Here is a 20,540-nt window from a genome sequence, read left to right on the forward strand (position 1 = left end):
GTTGTCAACGCGGGAAACCACTTTAATGAGCTGATTCTTCGGGAAGTTGTTGAGGTCGAAGTTTGTCAGTAAACATCTGGAATGAAAGTCTTTATTGTTTTATTATGGAGGGAGGGAGGGAGGGAGTGGGAGGGTGAGAGAAAGGGGGAGAGGGAGGGAGGGAGGGAGGGAGAGAGGGGGAGAGGGAGAGCAAGTGAAAACAAGTTGGATTTTTATGTGTGTTTTCTTTTTTTTTCCCCACAAATAAGAAACGTTCGAACAGTTATTTTCCTCCCTTTGGCGGCGCTGGAGTGAGTGAGCGAGAGGGAGGGAGTGTGAGAGAGAGAGAGAGAGAGAGAGGGTGAGAGTGAGTGAGACAGTGAGTGATGGAGAGAGTGAGTGTGAGAGAGAGAGAGAGAGAGAGAGATAGAGCTAATAAGTTAGAGCGAGAAAATAGGGCGAACAGCAGACAGACTGAGCCCGGGAGGGTCGGGCGGCACAAAGATTCTTACTCTTTGGGATTCTGCGTATTAAAAAAAAGGCTAAAAACTAAAATATATTTTTATATAACCAAAAAAAGTAAGCGTCTCTGACCCCTTCTTCCCCCGCGTGTTTCAGGCGTGTTCTGGTGGAACGTGAAGTGTGTTTCAGGCGTTAGCACACATCTGTGCGGTATGGATGGAAGACGGAGACCCCACTCTTATCGGCTCGGCGTGAGGGCAGTGTAAGAGCGGAGAGCAAGAGAGAGAGAGCGAGAGAGAGAGGGGCAAAGGAAAATATGTATAATGATTTTGTATCCCAAAAAAAGGTAAACAGAGACGTGTGTCCGAGTAAAGTCTGTGTTGGGGGTTAGGAGTATTCATTCATTCATTCATTCACTCACTCAAAAGTGAGTTGGCACTGGGAAAACGTTGGGCAAGTTTCCTTACTCCATCCACACACACACACACCTGTTTACAGCAGTAAGTAGGAATGCGGTTGTCAGTCAATTGGCAGATCTTCGGGGGTAAGGTGGCGACGGAGCAAAGGTTTATTGGTGGAGGGGAGGGGGGGGATTGCCAAGAGACAGAGCAGTGTGTGTGTGTGTGTGTGCGACAAGTGGAGCTGTGGTGTAATCAGATAAAGCTTATAAAGATGTGAGCAATTTCCTGTGTTGTAATGCTATTTGCACCTTTCATTCCTCGCCCCCACCCCCCCCCACCCCCCCCCCACCCCAAGAGGCTATTAAGGAAATGTAAATGCGGTCACTCAACCCACGACTGTTTGTGAGGACACTGCTGTGCGCAATGGCTGTTGAGTTTCACCCACAAAATGATAAGACCCTGTATCAAATGCAAGGATTATTATCATTAAACCCAGTCTGTTAACAGTCTACCAGGCAAAGCGGGTTTCTCCCAACAATCCTGGCCAACAATCCAGTCTTATTGATCATTCACTTCCTCTTAGCCAAGTTGTATTTGCTTACAAGTACAGTGTCTACGTTTGACATGAATTCCCTGTGAATCATTGATGTTGCAATGTGTTGAGGTGCTGTTAAAAATATGCAGTTTGAGTATGTGGCTTCTGCAGTCAGCATCGATACGAAGTGTTAACCGCATTCAGTGAAGCACAAGTGTTTTAATGTCTCCCCACGATGTTCTGCAACAAGAGGACTTGCACTTAGGCAAAACAAGGCAGTAAGTAGCTGAGAGTGTGAAGTGCAAACTATATGGGATTTTTATAGATGTTTCGCCTACAAAATACACAGGACGAAACCTTAGGCAAGTTTCCTTATAATAATAATAATAATAATAATCCTTGCATTTGATATAGCGCTTTTCAAGTCGGGAGGACGTCCCAAAGCGCTTCACAGAACACACTGTAAAGTGAATTGACTGTATATTTGTGGGCGAACGCGGCAGCCAATTGCGCACAGCAATGTCCCACAAACAGTCGTAGATTGAAAATGACCAATTTAATTATTGTTTTGGGTTTTTTGGAGGGATTATTATTCCTTACGCCACACACACACCTCTTTACCTTGCAGCACGTGGGAACCCGGTCGTTAGTCGATTGGCGAATCACTTTCCCGGGGGTAATAACCCTTTATAAAAAATAATTTGTTTGCTCGATTCACGAGTGTTTGTGAGACACGACTGCGCAACTTGCTGCTGCGTTTCACCCACAGAATATACAGTCAATTCACTTTAAAGTATATTCTGTGAAACGCTTTGAGATAAACCTCAGGCGAGTGACAAAGCACTGTATCAAATGCAAGGATTATTATGCTTATCGGTCATAAACACTCAGCTCAGCCGGTTTGATTTCCAATCTCTTTATTCACCTTGATTGCATTGTAAAGTTGACAATAGAAAATCGGGCCAGATGAACAGATTTTCTCCGCGCCCCCTCCTCCTCCTCTCCCCCCCGCAACTCTGCTCAGAGTTTTGGCAGGAGGGGAAGTTAGTTACGTACAAACAGTCACAGTTACAGCTGATTGCTTTGTAAAGTTATATAAAAAAAAGGGGTGGGGATGAAAGAGGGTGCAGTAACTTGGCAACAGAGGTAATAAGACATTAACGTGGAGTACAAAGATCCTACAGTAAAATCGCTCACATATAAACAGTTGTTAACTCCTTCTGTGGTTTGGAAACTCCACTCGCTCCCACATTGGGAAAACGGGATGAGCGCTGACTGGAGGCAGGGATTGTAAACACTCCAGCAGCCAAACTAGTGAGCCTTCCAAAACTCACTCATAGATTTGGCGTCAGAAAAAACAATTTAAGTGCACAGTGATTGAATCGGAGATATACAAAGGCATTGAATGTGATTAAGACACAGGTCCGTGAGACACGTACCCTCTACGTTAGACCCCAAGAGAGAGAGAGGTGACCAACTCCACGTTCACAATGTGAGTCACAGCCACAGGTTTGAGTGGATGGGGCCACATTGGTCCTTACTCCGTTGCCCTCTCTCCCCCCTCCCCCCATCGTGTTTGTGTTTGGCTTGCGTTTGAAAAAACACTTTTTCTTTTTTCTGTGATTTTTTTTATATAAATAAATTTTTTTTTGTTTTTAAAAAAAGTGTAAATTCAACAAGTTAGAAAGAGAAATGACGTAGTAGAAAAAAAGAATTATAATGTCCATTTACAACAGCAACTGTAAACATTGAACCAGAAAGAAAGGAAGCCATTTCACTGTGGGAGGCCTGAACTCTTGAACCGCTTAACGAAAAAATAGTCTTGTACTGTGCCTCAGTTAAGAGCTTTACATGGACTTTACTACGTCTGAGCCAGGACAGTAACTGATGGTCGCCCCACCCCACCCGTCCACAGAATAAATAATTCAATACATTTAAAACATACATATACTGACCAACATCACAATTATTAAACATTTCTTTTGCACAACAAAAACATTGGTACGTATTTACAACCTGGAGTGTGAGCTGGGCTCAGGCTTGGCTGGGGGTGGGGGTGGGGGAGGAATGTGGGGAAATCACTCAAACCCACCCTCAGGAGTCAATTCAATGTCTTCATCAAATTAAAACTCAGGCAGGAGAAATGTCCGTTTAAATTTAAACAAAGGTGCACTCCCCTCACACTCGGGGTTAATAGAATTAATTGCCAATACTGCGTTTTCAAAGCCCTTGATCCGTCGTTGTGGAGCCAAAATCCACAACAACTTGTGAAAAAAAAACAACAGGATCTGGACAAATATATCGGGTGAGAACCACAGAAATTTGACAGCGCAGAAGGCCACTTAGTCCATCGTGTCTGTGCCGGCTCCTGCTCCAACCGCCCCATTTGCTCATTATTTTATTTTATTTTAAATAGTTGCCGTATAAATAGTCACTGAGCAGTGGAAATAATGTCTCCCAACTGTCCCGGTAAACAGGCGTGCGTGTGGAGTAAGGAAACTTGCTACATCCTGTGAAGCACTTTGAGACGTCTTGAAGACGTGATAAGGCGCTGTACCAAACACAAGGAGTTATTTATTTATTACATTTCGCTCTGTCCGGTCAGCAGTCAAACCCAGGACCCAGGTCTTGCATTGTGAGTGCTCTAACCAATGCACGACAGGACTTGTGTATTCTATACTCCCCCCCCACCACTTTGTTTTTTTTGAGGGGGAATAAGGGAATATTTCTAGCACAAACTAGACACAGAGAGCCAGCACAGACTCAATACTCTGACTGAGCTTCTCACCCGCTGCAACATGCACTGATTGTATGACTCAATTCCAGTTTGAGGGGATAAAATTGGGCAAGACGTCACTGGACGCTGACTCCAGGTCTCCCCCTCTCTCCCCCAATCCTTACTCCACAACTGTACAAAATGAAACATGCAATTTACAAAATATACACAACATCCTTCAGAAGAACATATACTTGTACAATCGAGTCGCTAACTTCATGGCATTGCTGATCCCTCGCTCAGTCACCAGATTCCTCTTCCGGTCCAGACTTCATTTCAGAGATCGATCAGTACGTGTATATGGGGGGGGGGGGGGGAGAGGAGAAAAGACCTTTTGTCTGAAAATCTCTCCCAATTGTTACTGTAACAGCACATTTTCCAGTGTAAGTCTACGAACGAACAGAAAGAAGATCACCCTCTGTGTTCCGCGCCATGTTCTAGCAGTTGAAAGAAAAGGAGTTGGAGTTTTGAGGCAGGATAACCTGGCGGTGCAACAGCAGGTTGGCCTCCATATTCTGTTCAGAAAGCAGCTTTGCTAGGGCATGAGGGTGTGTGGGTGTTAGGCACTTAGTCCATCATGCAGCATCGTCCTCCAGGCTCACCACTGCTCTCTGCAAGAGAAGGAAGGTCTGGGGTCAGTCACACCATGAAACACAGAGCAACCCACCTGTCAGAGCGCAGTTAGCCTCGACAGCAACAAATTGCATTTACACAGCGCTTTTCACGTCAAGAGGACGTCCCAAGGAGCTGTCATTATACAGTCGGCACAATGATAGGTACGTGAAGCAAAATAAGTAATTCAAACATCAGAATTTGTCTGTCTGTCACTCCTCCGGTTAGAGAGACACACACAGTCACATAGAGTCATAGTCACACAGAACACGCTGCTCTCACACGCACTGTCACACACACAAGCAAACATTCACACACACGTAAACTGAACACCACTAAAGGCAGACTCACCGTGGGGTAGGTGTAGCCCACTTGATTCCTGCCGATGTGGATTTCATCATCCTCGGTGGTTTTCTGGTAAACGGGGTTATCGAAGTTGATGCTGTTTGTGTTCTTCAATTTCCAATTTTTCCAGACAAAGTAAACAGCGGCTGACAGCAGACTCAGCAGCACTGAAACACAAGGAAGGGCACAGGGGGGTAAGCAATCGCACGAGCAGCCCACAGATTGCACAGGGATTGATTGCGTCTCCGCATGTGGTGGAGAGGGTAGTGCGTACAATCACTGATCATAGCCTAGTCACGGGGGGCGGGGGGGGAGGCAGGGATTGTATGCAAGCTTGGCCAAGGCAAGAATGGCACCTGCATTTAGTAATAATAACAATTATAATCCTCCCATTTGATACAGCACCTTATCACGTCATCGAGACGTCGCAAAGCGCTTCTCAGGATATACTGTAAAGTACAGTGACTGTATTTTGTGAGTGAAACGCGGCAGCCAATTGCGCAGAGCAGCGTCTCACAAACAGCCGTGAGCAAGTTATTATACATCTTTTGAAGGGATTATTATCCCCTGGAAAAACGATCCGCCAATCAACTAACAAATGGGTTCCTACTTACTGCTGAGTGTGTGTGTGTGTGTGTGTGTGTGTGTGTGGGAGGAGTAAGGAAACTTGCCTAAGGTTTCGCCCTGACCTGACGGGAATCGAACCCAGGTCTTCTTGCTTGTGAGGCGAGCGCTCTAAAGTCTGAGTTACAGGACTCCACAAACTATTACACTAAAGGGATGAGCAATTACTAAACACCAGACTGGCAGACACCACAACCCCATGCACCAACCACTAAACTAGCGACACCAGGAACAGGGAACGTCTAAGGATTACAGACAGACTCCACATCAGCTAAGTTTTTTTCCCGTGACACTGTGCGACGCTAAATGGGGAAAAATAAATACTTACCCAAAGGCAAAACGATCCATAAAGCGTTGGCTCGTTTGTGGCCTTGTTCGGTGGCTTCAGCCGCGATATTGTTCTGGGCTGCAACAGATACGGACACAGTACAGTGAGCAGCTCATAGAGGACAGAACAGCAACTCGAGGGAGAGACTTTCAGCGAGCCAGAAGCTAAAGCAACACCACCAACAACAAATTACGCCTGTGTGGGGTCTTTCACGTGAGGGGGACATCCCAAAAGGAAAGCTTAAGGGAGACTGTAAGGGTAGGAGAGAGGGAGAGCCTGAGAGCCAGCCGTACCTTGCTGTGAAACTGTGTTCATTTCGTGCACGGTGGGAAACACGGCCTTGGACTGTGTCACCTTCCTGGTGGCGGTGGTGACGAAGGGAAGCTTGGTGCTGGCTGACGGAGCCTTGGTGATGGCAGGTCTAGCTGGGTTAGGGATCGCTCTTGGGGTTGTCCGGACTACAGGTACCTTCCGCTGGTCGCCGCCTATTACAGGAAAAAAAGGACATCAGTCAGTACATACAATACAAATCACATTTACACAGCGCCTTTCATGTCGGGAGGACGTCCCAAGACCCTGGACCTGAGCGGGGATGGGTGGTGGTTGGGGTGAGGGTGGGTGGCCGAAGTGTGGTCAACGAGGAGGGTCTTGAGACAAGGGAGGGAGCGAGGTGAAGGGATTGTGGGATGGAGTTCCAAAGGGTGGGGGCAGAGAGGCTGAAGGCCCGACCGCCGATGGTGGAGCGGGGCTGGGAGGGGGACGTGGGGCAGGCCGGAGCCTGCTGAGGGGGGGGAGCGGACAGGTTGGCAAGGGGTTAGCAGGTCACAGAGGTAGGAGCGGGTAAGGCTGTGGAGCGCCTTGAAGGCGAGGACCAGGCAGAGGAGGTTGTGGTGATGGATCACAGTTGAGTAGCACTAACCTGGAAAGCACTGCCTCATGTCTGGTCCCAGGTGCTGCCCATCAGGACAAACGCAAGTGTACTTTGGTGAGTGGCCATTGATTTGAGGAGCTGGAAGACACAGATGCTCACAACCTCCATTGGGGAGCTGGCTCTTCTCACACCAATTGGTACCTAGAACAGAAGGGGGAACACATGGTCAGACGTTTAGCTTAGAGTCACTGGCCGTCCAGTACAAGCCAATATCCGGCCGATAACAGCCCAATATCCCAAACCCTTCTGACCTGTCCGTTCCCTCCGCTCAGCGGGCTCCAGCCTGCTCCACGTCCCCCGCCCGCCATCGGCAGTCGCCCGACTTCAGCCTCTCTGCCCCCACTCTTTGGAACTCCATCCCACAGTCCCTCTCCCTCCCTCGCCTCCTTCAAGGCACGTCTCAAGACCTTACTCTTCGACCGCGCCTTTGGCCACCCTCCTACACCACCCACCCCTCCCGATCCCAACCCCCCCACCAGCTCAGGTCCAAATCCCTCAGTGTCCACCCAGTGCCTCCCGATGTGAAAGGCGCTGCATAAATGTAATTTTGTATTTGTATTTTCCAACCGTACAACGAAGCAGGAAGATTGAACAAGTAGCCAAGATTATCAAGAACATTTTATAAAGGTTATCCCCCTCCCAGGGAGATGCTGCGGGGAAATCAGTTTACCGCTTTATGAGGCTTTACTAAGGACTGACCTTCAGGCTGTTTGAGGTGATGGTAAAGGACAATGTCCTCTGGACCTTCCAGGTCCTCGATCACAGTTAGAATATTCTCCCCAGTCAATCTGTTGGCACTGAATATAGCATTATCGTCCAAGTCCGTCCAGAAAACCTTATCCTGCAACAAGAGACAAACAAAGCCATTAGTCAAAGAAACAATCTCCATCTCCAGAGTGACTCCGTCCAGAAGATTGATGAGCATTAATCCGATCGATTGTAATATGATAATCCCTGTCATTTGATATAGCGCCTTATCACTTCAAGACGTCTCAAAGCACTTCACAGAATATACTGTTAAATGAATTGACTGTATATTTTGTGGGCGAAACGCGGCAGCCAATTGCGCACAGCAGTGCGGATTGACAAACAGCCGTCGATTGAGTGACTAAATATTAATTATTATTTTCTTGAAGGGATCAATCTGGTCAATTGTAAACTGATTGTAAATCAATCGATCACACGAGAGGTAGTTATTCTTAAACCAAAATGAACTGCGATTGGTTCCTCTCTGCTGCCTATAGACCAGCACAGCTGCTTACCTCAAACACAGTGACCGAGAAGGGATGTGCCAGCTTCTCCTCCGAGGTGATTAGTGTTTTCCTGTTACTGCCGTCAACTCCGATACTAGACAAGGTGTGCAGCTTGGAATCCACCCAATACAGCCGCTGATTCAGCATATCTGAAACCCAATCACCAACACAATCACCACAGGTTCCAATTTCTTCAGCCGATAAAACAAGGAGATATTGCCTCCATTACCACAAATGACATTTACACAGCGCCTTTCAAGTCAGGAGGCGCTGGACAGTCAGGAATCTGCACCCGAGCTGGTGGTTGGGATCAGGAGGGGGTGGAGGATGGGGAGGGTTAGGGATAGGAGGGGGACCAAGGACATGGTCGAAGAGGAGGGTCTTAAGACGGGTCTTGAAGGAGGCTAAGGAGGGAGTGGGATAGGCCGAGGGACTGTGAGATGGAGTTCCAGAGGTGGGGGCAGAGAGGCTGAAGGTTCGAGTGCCATGGGGCAAAGAGGCCATGTTCTCCCTCACTCCCCTCCCCCCACAGGAACAAAACCACCACCCCGAGTCCTGGTTACTCACCGAGAGTGATGCCATTTGGCCATTCAATGCCGTCAATGACCAGAGTCATACGGTCAACACCATTCAGACCCCCTTTCTCAATCTTGGCCGGGCTGCCCCAGTCAGTCCAGTACAGAAACCTGCAACACAGACAACAGCACATGTTACCCTTGTGTTCATACCTTCAATTATATCATCACAGCACACACCCTGTGCTGTCTCAGTCAGACGACGCATGTACATTGTTGCACTAACATATTAATAAATAGTAGTAGTCCTTGCATCTGATACAGCGCCTTATCTCATCTTCGAGACGTCTCAAAGTGTTTCACGGGATATACTGTAAAGGGAATTGACTTGCATAATTTGTGGGCGAAACGCAGCAGCCAATTGTGCGCAGCAGCGTCCCATAAACCATCGTGGATTGAGTGACCAGATTATTTAAAACATTTTTTTTAGAAGGGACTATTACCCCCAGAAAAGAGATCTACCAATCGACTAACAACCGGGTTCCTATTTATTGTTAGATAAACAGAGGCGGGCATGTGGAATAAGGAAACTAGCCTAAGGTTTCACCTGACCCGCCCGGGAATCGAACCCAGGTCCTCTTGCTTGCTCCAACCACTGAGCTACAGGACTCCATGAGTATAGAACCCCCACCCTCCCAGCTTGTACAGCTCTCTCTCTCCCTCCCTCCAATCGCAGACACATAAGTTCTCAAACACACGTACCCATGAACTGGATCCACCACAATGGCCCTGGGCTTCGAAAGTTCCTGCCTGAAGAGAGTTTTCCTCTTGGAACCTGCGGTGTTGGCCACAGAAATGGTGCTGATGGCGGAATCCGTCCAGTAGATGTTCCCGTGAATCCAGTCCACGGCCAGGCCGTCCGGTGCCTGGATTTCTGTCCCGATCACCGTCGCGTGATGGGAGGAATTGTTGGCCTTGTCCATCAGAACACTGTAAGACAGGAACCATCATCAATACACAACAGCACTCACTGCGTGAACACTCAGCAATACAAGGGCAGAGAGAGAGGGGGAGGTGGGGGGGGGGATAGAGAGAGGCAGAGAGAGAGAGCGAGAGACACACACACACACAGAAAAACAAACACGCTCATAGTCTAGGAAAACGGTGGGGAGGGTTGGGATCAGGGAAGGTGGAGGGCAGAGGCAGGAGGGTGGTCAAAGAGGAGGGGCTTGAAAGAGGCAAGGGAGGGAGTGAGGCAAAGTGACTGTGTGGGATGGAGTTCCAAAGAGGGGTGGGGGGCAAAGAGGCTGCATGCCCGACTGACGATGACGGGCCAGGCTTGGCGGGGGCGTGGAGCTACCGAGTCTGCTGAGGGGAGGGAGCGGACAGGTTACTGGTTACTAGCGAGAGAGAGAGAGAGAGACAGCCTCATGGACTCTGAATAGCCGAGTGTCTTCTAGTAACGTCAGTAACTCACCTATAGATCTTCTTTTGCGAGAGATCAGCCCAGTAAATCTTGTTCTCAGCCACTTCCATGTCCAAGGCCACCACATTCTTCAGGCTGGGGATGAGCTGGGTGTACTCTCTCCTGTCCAGCGTCAGTCTGCGTACCTCGTGCCGGTTGGTGAAAAACAAGTAGGCGACTGTACCTGCGAGAGGGGAGACACTTCACTTAGTCACACAGCCAGTCTTGACGGTCACCTTTACCCTCTGCCCTTGGGAGACAAGCTAACAACCCCCCCCCCCACCACAGTGATCAACCTGTCATCGTGACGCAGTGGCCTGGGAGCCAACACCAACAACCAATTTACATTTACACAGCGCCTTTTACGTCAGGAAGAAGTCCCAAGGCGCTGGGCGATCAGGGATCTGTGGGATGAAACTCGATGAAACTAGTGGGCGAAACTCGGCAGCCACTTGCACACAGCAGTGTCCCCGCAAACAGTCGTGGATTGAGTGAGCAATTTTTTATTTTGTTTTGTAGGTCGAAAGTGAGCCCTGAATGGTAAGCAGAGGCTGTTTGAGAGAGATGGTCTTACCGATCGCTTTGCACTGCTTAGTGACTGGGTCCATTTGATAGCCCTCGTTACACTCGCACTTGTAGCCACCCTCCAGGTTGATGCAGATCTGGCTGCACTTGTCCATGTTCTCACACTCATCGACATCTGAAAGTTTCAAAGAACGGTTAGAATATTCCTCTCACCTGTTCCCTTGCTCAATGGGTTGTGTACCTCAGTAATGGGTTGCACTTTGGCCAGAAGCAGAGTGTGTGTGTGTGTGTGTGTGTTCTTGGCATAATGGGATTCAAAGAGTATTAGATGAGTGTTCCTCTTGTTTCACGTCTCAAAGCGCTTCCAGGATATACTGTAAAGTGAATTGACCGTATATTTGGGGGGTGAAACACGGCAGCCAATTGCGCACAGCAAATGACGGTCAGGGAGAGAAAATAACACCCTTGAGCGAGAGAGAGTATGAGATGAATGAACGTGTTCCGCCTACCTTCACATTTGCTTTTATTAACCAGTCTGTAGCCAGGCCTGCAGAGGCACGAGTACCCAATCTTCAGGTCTTTGCAGATGTGCGAGCAGCCACCGTTCCCATTCACACACTCATTCTGACCTGCAAGTGAGAAAACCAGGAACGTTCAGTCATAGCAGAGTTCACTAATTCAGTGAGCGAGCGAGTAGTAAACTTATGGAACAGGCTCCCACGGGAGACAGATGGTGGAAGCAGAACATGTCATTGTTTCGACAAATTAAGAGAATAGAAAATAATTTCTGGGGGATACAGTGTATAGTTTGGGACACGACATGTCAAGCGACTGCAGGGATAGTGGGAGGTGAACTAGATGGACCTGTGGTCTTATTTCGGCGGCAAATTTTTATGTTCCTGTGCCGTGACATTCCGTGAAATTCTACCGAACGGAGATGACGTACCACATTCCTTCAGTGGCTCGTCGGTCCAGTCTCTGCAGTCCCTCTGCTGGTTACACACTTTGTCCATATGGATGCACTCTCCACTCTTGCACTTGAACTTGTTTGGACCTTCACATTTCGTCACTGGAGGCAGAGGGACAGACAAGACTCCACATCACAATGTGATCAGGAACCCGTGCCCCGTTCATACTTGCTCCACGGCAATAGGTTCCGCTCCACCACAGCGCTCCGTCTGACAATTACCCCGCCCGCTCCCTCTGCTCAGCGGGCTCCGGCCCACTCCATGTCCCCCGTCTGCCCAGCCCACTCCAGCAACCTTCAGGGCCTTCAGCCTCTCTACCCCCCAACCTTTCACTCCATCTCACTTTCCCTTTGCCTCGCTCCGTCCCTTGCATCCTTCAAGGCATGTCTCAAGACCCCCCTCTTCGACTGCCTTCGGCCACTCCTACCCTCACCCTCCCTTATCCCAAACCCCAGCTCAGGTCCAAATCCCTGACTGTTCGGCGCCTTGGGACCTCCTCCCGACGCACCGTGTATTGTATTTTGTACCCCTCTTAACGTGATTTACGGTAACAAAGCACCCCCGACTCACCATTCATGCAGCCTTCCTCATCGCTCAGATCATGGCAGTCGTACTCTTTGTCACACTGTTGGCTTCCGGGAATGCACGTCCCATCATTGCACTGAAATTCATCAGGTCGGCAGGTGGTAACCACTGTAAATAAACCAAAGACATCATTACTCCAGACCCAACGCCATACAAACAGCCTGTGCCGCGAGCGCAAATCCTGAGACTTGGGGCTTGAATCCGACAGCTTGACACATAAAATAACAATAATGAATTGGTCCCTTCAAATCCACTACTATTTTTTGTGGGGATCCTTCTGGGCGCAATCGGCTGCCGCGTTTCGCCCCCCAAAAAATATACAGTCAATTTACTTCACGGTATATCCCGTGAAGCGCTTTGAGACGTCTCGAAGATGTGATGAGGCGCTGTATCGAATGCGAGGATTATTATTATCAATCTGGGATTTGATTGGGATTATGGTCACCTCACCCACTCCCACCCCTGACGCGGGGTCAGACTCTGCGGGCCGCTAGCCTGTGTGAAGGACGCTGTGCAAATGCAAGTTGTTGTTGACACTTACCGCAGTTCTCCTCGTCCGACTTGTCCCTGCAGTCCTCGTTGCCGTCACACCGCCAGTTCATGTGTATGCAGTCTCCGCTCCTGCAGCGAAACTCCAGGCCGGTGCAGGGGTTGACTGGCTTAGTGGGCTGTCGGCCGCCGCAGTTCTGAGGCCACTCGTCCGATCCATCGGGACAGTCTGCGTCGTCGTCGCAGGCCCAGAGGCGCGGGATACACATACTGCTGTTGCACTGGAAGTATTCGGGGCTGCAGGTCGGGACGGGGCAGTTTACCTCATCGCTGCCATCCTGACAGTCCGGTTCCTCATCGCACACAAAGGTCAACGAGACGCAGTTTCCGTCATTGCACCGGAACTCGTCGGTAGTGCAGGTTTTCTCTGCTGTTGACAAGACACAGAACGTCAGAAACTGAGCAGCAACATCTCATTCCACCCCATACCTCCCTCCCTCTCTCTCGCGAAACAAGCAGCAACAACAACAAATGATGTCCACACAGCACCTTTCACGTCAGGAGGACGTCCCAAGGTGCTGGACAGTCAGGGATCCGCACCCGAGCTGGGGGTTGGCATCAGGAGGGGGTGGAGCGTGGGAGGGTAAGGGGTAGCTGGGTGACCGAAGGCACGGTCGAAGAGGAGGGTCTTGAGACAGGTCTTGAAGGAGGTGAGGGAGGGGCTGAGAGAGGCAGAGGGACTGCGGGATGGAGTTCCAGAGCGCGGGGGCAGAGGGACTGAAGGCCCGCCAGCCTATGGTAATCATCGTCAAAAATCACTAAGGATTAGGAGGACCCGTGGCTTCCTCACAGGACTGCAATTGAAGCAAAATCCGTGATAACTAAGGGAAAAGGGAATTGGGAGAAATATTTGGAAGGAAAAGAAATAGAAGAGGCGGGGGAATGGGAACGTACGGACACTCAATCAAGAGCTGGGCCGAATGGCTGTAATATTGTATAATATTACAGCCGAATAGGAATCGGTGCAAAGTATTACTTACGGCAGTTCTGCTCATCAATGCCACTTTCACAATCCTTCTGCGAATCACAGACCCAGGTTTTGGGGATGCACTTGTTAATACGCCCACCGCAGTTGAACTCTGTAGAACTGCACGTTTTATTTTCTGCGGAGGATAGGGAGAGAGGGAGGGAGTGAAATGTTTATTATTCACATAATCAAATTACCATTCAAATGAACGTAGCAGGCAGAGCGCAAGACAAAACCACAAAGAGCCACGTAACCAAAGCTTGATATTGTCCGGATCACTCAATGATCTACTGATTTTCACCCAAAACAAAGACAGTCGATTCACTTTTCAGTATATTCTGTGAAACACTTTGATAAGGCGCTGTATCAAATGCAAGGATTATTATTCATATTATTATAGTACAGCTTTGGTCATCACGTGCCTGGACACTAACAAAACCCTTGCCATTCCCCTCTTCCACAACAGGCTCGAATTTCCCTGAGATTGCTGGGTTTCCCCTCACCCCGTCAAAAAAAAAAATCAAGCGAAACTCACTGCAAGTCTCCACGGACTCGTCGGAACCATCCTCACATTCTGACTGGCCATCACACAGCCAGTGGTCTTTAATGCACCGTCCGTTGCCACAGCGGAAACTCCCCTTTTCACACAATCCAGTAAACACTGAAACAGAAAGGACATTGCATTCAATCACTACACCCGGGACCGGATCGGTAAACAGCGCACAACTGGCCGCCACACTTCGCCCACAAAATACACAGTCACTACTCTTTACAGTGCATTCTGTGAAGCGCTTTGAAGACGAAATAAGGTGCTATATCAAATGCAAGGATTATTATTATCATTAATACTACAGGGGTGTAACATCACACACACCCGCCCGCTCTTTGCAATATGCCACACAGCTGTGTACACTTGTAAAATGTTCATGTCCTGCCTCTCTAACAAAAGGATCCCCCCTGGTGGAATAAACAATCATCTTTACATTAACAGCATCAAAAAGAGTAGAAATTGAACAAATTGGGTTGGTTTCCTGCCTCAAACCACTACAGTGTATATGCTTTGTTCTGGGGCTAATAATCCTTTCAAAAACAATGAGTAAGTTTTAAAAAATAATTTGGTCACTCAATCCACGACCGTTTAATAATAATCCTTGCATTTGATACAGCGCCTTATCATGTCTTCGAGACATCTCAAAGCGCTTCACAGGATACACTGTAAAGTGAATTGCCTGTATATTTTGTGGGCAAAACTTTGTGGGACACTGCTGTGCGCAATTGGCTGAGATAGTTGAAGATAAACGATTTTCACAGAATTATTATGAAGAGCAGAGAGAGAGAGAGTTCTCTGAATTCCGGGCACCATTACTTGCTCATTTTAAATTTATTCATTGTGTGTGTAAAAAAAATTGTGTTATTACTACTTGTGGTAACAGATTTCCTGCCTACACCATCAGCCCTCGCGCTTCAAAGCAGCTCGCACTGTGAAGCCCTTGCCAACTGACGTACGAATTGGAAAATGGAAACGGTTATCGCTTGATAAGGTGCTTATCACGAACAAATAAATATTAGGAAAGTAAATAGATAGAGACACGACGGTTGAAGTCTACAGATAAGTCTCGATGAATGACAATGCTCCCCTTGATCCACAACCAACTCCAGCCCTGGCTGAACGAAGTATGTGTGTGTGGGGGGGTGGGGGGGGCGGAAACGTACATTAATCTTGCAAAACCGGTCAAGTAAGTAAAACAGAATGATGTGACAGAAAGCACGTCAGGAAGGCAGAAGCAAACCAGGACCTGAGGGTGTGCAGGAGGAAGCTTTACTCACTCACTTGCTGACTCACTCAGAACAATATCAGCCCCCGGAACAGGCGCCTATTGGATGTTAAAGTGAGCTGACTTGCTGTGGGAGCAGAGATTGGATCACCGCTATTTGCACTTTTCAAAACTGACAAACCCCCAGAGCCAACGCCAGGACCCAACCCATTTATCGGACCCGTGTGGGGCGCTCACAGTGCCCTGCAAAAATCAATACACTTCTGTTTGTCCGCACCACACTCATTGACGGCTCACACCCACAGCGCAACCCAAGCAGAACAGCAGCACCGCATTCTAGGCACTGAGATCACTCTCCGCACAATGGTCTGATTCACGCTTTGCATCCCAACACCGCATTCTGCGGGGATTCGGGAGGGCCAAACGCCGTGTTAGTGCCAATGCCAGATATACCCCTCCCTCCCTCACACCCGGCGCCGAAAGCACCCCCCCCCCTCGTGCAAATACACACAACTTTCTCTCAAATAAACCAGAGGGAACCATCCTCCTTTAATCAAGCTCAACTCTCGCAGCTGGGATATCACACACATCCCAATATAAAGAGGCCAAGCGTACAGTAATAAGCGCTTTGAGACGTCTCGAAAACGTGATATGTCAAATGCAAGGAATGTTATTTTATTTTTCAATTACGTATTCAAATCACCCTGGTGGAGCTTCATAAGTATTTGACTGTAAAATACAGTAACTGCGTGTTTGAAACCCTACTAAGTCTCCTCCCCAACCACCACAAAACAGTGCCACCACCACCAAATTGCGTTTATATTGTGCCCTTCCTTCACGTCAGACGTCACCTCGGAGTGCTAGTAATCAGCGTTTGGCACTAATCCAAGGCTGATTGCTTCGCCTCTCACATACATCCCTTTAGTCGTTGAGTCAGTAAATTTGCAAAACAAGTGAGCCGTGAAGGGGAAAAAACAAGAGTTTGACAAACTAAAATTTCCCTGGGTTTTTCACTTTTTCCACCCTGAGTCTTGCCTGAACCTTTCTCGAAACCGAAACGGACAAAAGCTGCAATTTACATAACAAAAGTCACAGAAAACCTTCGTTCCTGCTTCCTAGACCCCAATGATGGCTCAATCTGCCTCTGGTTGCCTTTTCCCTATTTAGCCATTCGACGCTGGGATTTACCTAAAGGGGGTTTTGTACGTGGAGGGAGGGGGGGGGAAAAGAAGAAAGAGACCCCACCCGGCCCCCACCTCCCCGAGCGCAAACAACCCAACTAACTGAAGTCAATTCAAGAGCAGCCACCTGACAAGGCAGCTATCCAAACACATCCAATCGCAGCACAATGTGCTTGAAAGCTTCAGCATTGAGAAGTCATGGTCAAAGAGTTTTCTTACAACAGAGAGCAGAGCGATAGTCCTGTATCGCTGCCAACTTCTAGTGCAGAGGAAGTTGAAGTCCAGCACATTACATACATTTCGGGCTTTGCCACATTTCTTCACTCCGCATCCTCCCCTCCCTCCCCGCGTATTAACTGTCGTCTGCTTACTAGAGAGTTGTAAATGGACAACGTGCCATAGGAAGACCGTGTTATATAAACCTCGCCTCAAGTCTCTCCATGGCCTCGCCCCTGCCCCACTGTGACCTACTAACCCCTTACCAACCTGTCCGCTCCCTCCACTCAGCAGACTCTGGCCTGCTCCACCTCGCCCGCCCGGCCCAGCCCACCCCACCCTCGGCGGTCAGGCCTTCAGCCTCTCCGCCCCCACCAATCCCACATTCCCGTCCCCTCTCACCCTCCCTTGCCTCCTTCAAGACACATCTCAAGACCCTCCTCTTCAACCCCGCCTTCAGCCACCTTCCCACCCTCCCTGATCCCAACCCACCCAGCTCAGGTCCAAATCCCTGACTATCCAGCGCCTTGGGACGTCCTCTCGACATGGAAGGGCGCTATACAAATATAAATTTGTATTGTATTATAATGTCCTATACACCAATCACAAACTCCATTCAGTCAAAGGCAGTTGGTGTTAGTGGGATTACTGAATGGAGCAGAATGTTGGGTTTCCACTGTTGATTTGGTGCTCTTCGTGATAATGTGTCAGCACCCGATATATGTATTTAACATCGCAGTTCAATCACTGTGGTTCTGGATGCCTCCACTGTCACCCCCTCCTCTCTTCGTGTTTAATTACAATCTTACACGCGACGTTCCACCATTCGTCTTTCAACTCCAAAGCCGCAAACTAACTCCCACCAAAAACTATTCGTCTATTTCGAGATGTTTGCTCGCCTGATTGCTCCGCTCAGGTGGCTGCCCTGCCCACCACTGCTGACCAGGCTGGGTTGAGTAACCAGGATCTTGAACACCATTTGTCAACAGGAATTTCTTAAGGTCAGCTGAGTTTCAAGAGACAGCCCAATCGTACCATACAAACAGCCAATCCTAAGCTACTAATGTCTCATGTTACAAAAGGAGTGGCTTGTCTGTCTCTTCTGAGTATTAGAGTGGAGTGACACGCTGAACAAAATGCAACTCAATTAGCAAGAAGTAATAAACTGGAGTCACCAGGCAGCCTACAGTGCAGATAAACCCTTGTAAAACCCTTTCTCTTTGACCGTGCCTTCAGCTCCCCTCTCGACTCTCTTCCTCCTCCTCGCTCCCTCCCTTCCCTCCCCTCACCCTGACCATTTCCCCCCTCCTCTCTCCCTCCCTTCCCTCCCCTCACCCTGACCATTTCCCCCCTGCTCGGGTCATGACCCAACTGTGCAGCGCCTTGGGACGTCCTCCTGACGTGAAAGGCGCTCTATAAATGGAATCTTGTTGTTGTTGTTGTTGTTGTAAAGATTTAGTGCAAACTAAAGATATGTATGTCCAGTGGGGGGGGAATTAGCTGATTGATTTGATACTGAACTCCCAAGAATAGAGGTAGCAACATGGAAGTTCCATATGGGTACATTAATGAGACTTTCCCCCATCCACTGCCATACAATATACATTTATATAGCACAATTCACATCAGGAGGACTTCTCAAGGAGCTTTACACAGCTGAGTGGGCACCCAAATCAGGAGGGCAGGTGCTCTGGGGGTGGGGGGGGGGGGGGGGAGAAAAGATGACCAAAGAGGCAGGTAAATTCTCTCTTAAAAAAATAAACCACATGTGGCTCTGTATTTGGTATTGATAAAGGAAGTGATCAAAGAAAATGAGAAACCCACTCCCCTCGTTTCCTTCTGCGGAAGATGCGATCCAATGGGTGCTGCACCCAGGCAAACCTCCAGGACCACACCCAACTGACCAATCTTAATGGCCAGCATTGGCAGGAACCCCTGGGGTACCCCAGTCGTTCTGGTCTGAGCCCGGTCTCCGTCTACCACCCACACGAGCTGCGACGTCGACAGCTTAGCCCACAGGATCACGACCGGAAACCCTGAGAAAACCCAACCCAAGAGCTTCCAACAGCGCCCATGGGCACGGACCTTCTCCTGGGGTGGGTGGGGGGGGGTGGCGGGAGGGGCCGGTAAATAATCCCTTCGACAAAGAACAACTCCCTCCACAGCGGGACTCGGCCGTGCGCAAATCGGCTGCCGCGTTTCGCCCGCAAAACGCACAGTCACTACACTTTGCAACGTGTCCCCGCGTGTCGCTTCGAGGCGGTCTCGAAGGCAAATGCAGGGGGTCTCGGTGGTAAAGGCATCCGATCGCAGTACATCAGGCAGCAAAGTGGAGGTGGTGGGTGGGTGAGGAGGGGTCAGTGACACTTGGCTCCTGGTTGAAGAGCGTCAGTTGCATTCCCTGATGCATAAAATGGCGGCGGCTGCAACCCCCCCCCACTCCCCACGTCCAACCCAGGCGGGCCGCCTCCATTTCCCGGCATGCACCAGGCGGACCGCATACAACTCCCGGCATCCACCGGGGGGGGGGGGTGGGTGGGGTTGGGGGCGCGGGCGGCGCGCGACTCCTGGCCCTCCCCCCCCCACCCGCCCACCCCGGCGTAACCCGAGCTGCCATTGGTCGGAGGGCGCGGCCTGGGCATCGGCAGATCGCGGGCCAGCCAATCAGCGGCCGCTCGCGCGGAGCCGCCAGCTCCATTGATGGAAAGCGCCGGGTCCCGTCCCGGCGTTTTAAACGATTCAAACCGAATAACGAAATTTAAAAAAAAGGGGGGGGGGCGGCGGCGGCTGTAAATGCAGCGCGGGGCACGGGATGGATCGGTCCGATTCTGCATCGCTCGCTCTCTCTCTCTCTCTCCCCCCCCCGACCCCGACCCCCGGGGTCACGCTGCGCAAATCGCACGGATGAGGATGGAGCTCGAGCCCCTCGCGCTGCCCAACGGTCAACCGTCAACGGTCGACGCTCGCGCGGGACACGGGAAGGGGGGGGTGGGGGGGAGTGAGAGGGAGCGCTCGCGCTCGCGCTGTCGGCAGAAGCATCGCATTTGACGCGGACGGCGCGCAACTCCACTCACCTTCCCCGTCAGCGGGCGGCGGCGAGAGGCAGGTAACGGTGATCAGCAGCAGCAGCGGGACGAGAGCGCGGAGTCTCTCCATAGCAGCGGTCGGTCGGTCGGGTCGGTCTGTAGTGGGGTGATAGTCAGCGTGTGAGCGTGTGTGTGTGTACGGTTGAGTGGCGGCGCCGCCTCTCATTCCCGAGTATATGAGCGCGAAGCGAGTGGTGTGATTATAACCGGGCGGAGCTTGGGGCCTCAGCCCTTCCCACTTCCCCCGCCCGCCCTCCCTCCCTCCCTCATCATCACACACTCCCTCATCATCACACACTCACTCCCTCACTCCCTCACTCACTCACATTCTCCAGATACCTGCCATAACCATCGCTTTTTTTTAATCCTCCCTACCGAGGGGGGGGGGGAGGGGGTGTGGGAGAAAGAGTGCCAGAGGCCTGGGAGGGAGTCATCATCTTCATCATCATCTTAATAATAATC

General features: G+C 49.9%; 1 protein-coding gene across 2 annotated transcripts; it reads right to left on the minus strand.

Moving 5' to 3' along the window:
- Positions 1 to 2,277: 2,277 nt before the first annotated feature.
- ldlra (low density lipoprotein receptor a) lies at positions 2,278 to 20,223 on the minus strand. 2 transcript variants are annotated; one of them, XM_042344663.1, is made up of 18 exons: positions 20,067 to 20,223; positions 14,356 to 14,481; positions 13,834 to 13,956; positions 12,846 to 13,220; positions 12,290 to 12,412; positions 11,698 to 11,820; positions 11,261 to 11,380; positions 10,801 to 10,926; positions 10,239 to 10,410; positions 9,524 to 9,751; positions 8,814 to 8,932; positions 8,256 to 8,395; positions 7,693 to 7,834; positions 6,982 to 7,134; positions 6,356 to 6,547; positions 6,063 to 6,140; positions 5,117 to 5,277; positions 2,278 to 4,764 (listed from the first exon to the last, which is right to left on the minus strand). In XM_042344663.1, the coding sequence occupies exons 1-18, from the start codon at positions 20,146 to 20,148 to the stop codon at positions 4,729 to 4,731; spliced, it is 2,619 nt and encodes an 872-aa protein (XP_042200597.1). In that variant the 5' UTR covers positions 20,149 to 20,223; the 3' UTR covers positions 2,278 to 4,728. The 2 variants fall into 2 exon arrangements, with proteins under 2 accessions (XP_042200597.1, XP_042200596.1); XM_042344662.1 differs by having other exon boundaries at positions 12,846 to 13,223.
- Positions 20,224 to 20,540: the final 317 nt, after the last annotated feature.

Source organism: Callorhinchus milii, unplaced genomic scaffold (assembly GCF_018977255.1).
Source record: "Callorhinchus milii isolate IMCB2004 unplaced genomic scaffold, IMCB_Cmil_1.0 Scaffold29, whole genome shotgun sequence".
Classification (NCBI taxonomy): Eukaryota; Metazoa; Chordata; class Chondrichthyes; order Chimaeriformes; family Callorhinchidae; genus Callorhinchus; species Callorhinchus milii.

Coding starts and splice junctions, on each gene's coding strand:
- ldlra (XM_042344662.1), bottom strand. CDS start 20,148: ATGGAGAGACTCCGCGCTCTCGTCCCGCTGCTGCTGCTGATCACCGTT. Junction 13,224..13,833: donor CATTGATGAGCAGAACTGCC/GTAAGTAATACT, acceptor TCTTGTCAACAG/CAGAGAAAACCTGCACTACC. Junction 11,381..11,697: donor CGAGCCACTGAAGGAATGTG/GTACGTCATCTC, acceptor TCTCACTTGCAG/GTCAGAATGAGTGTGTGAAT.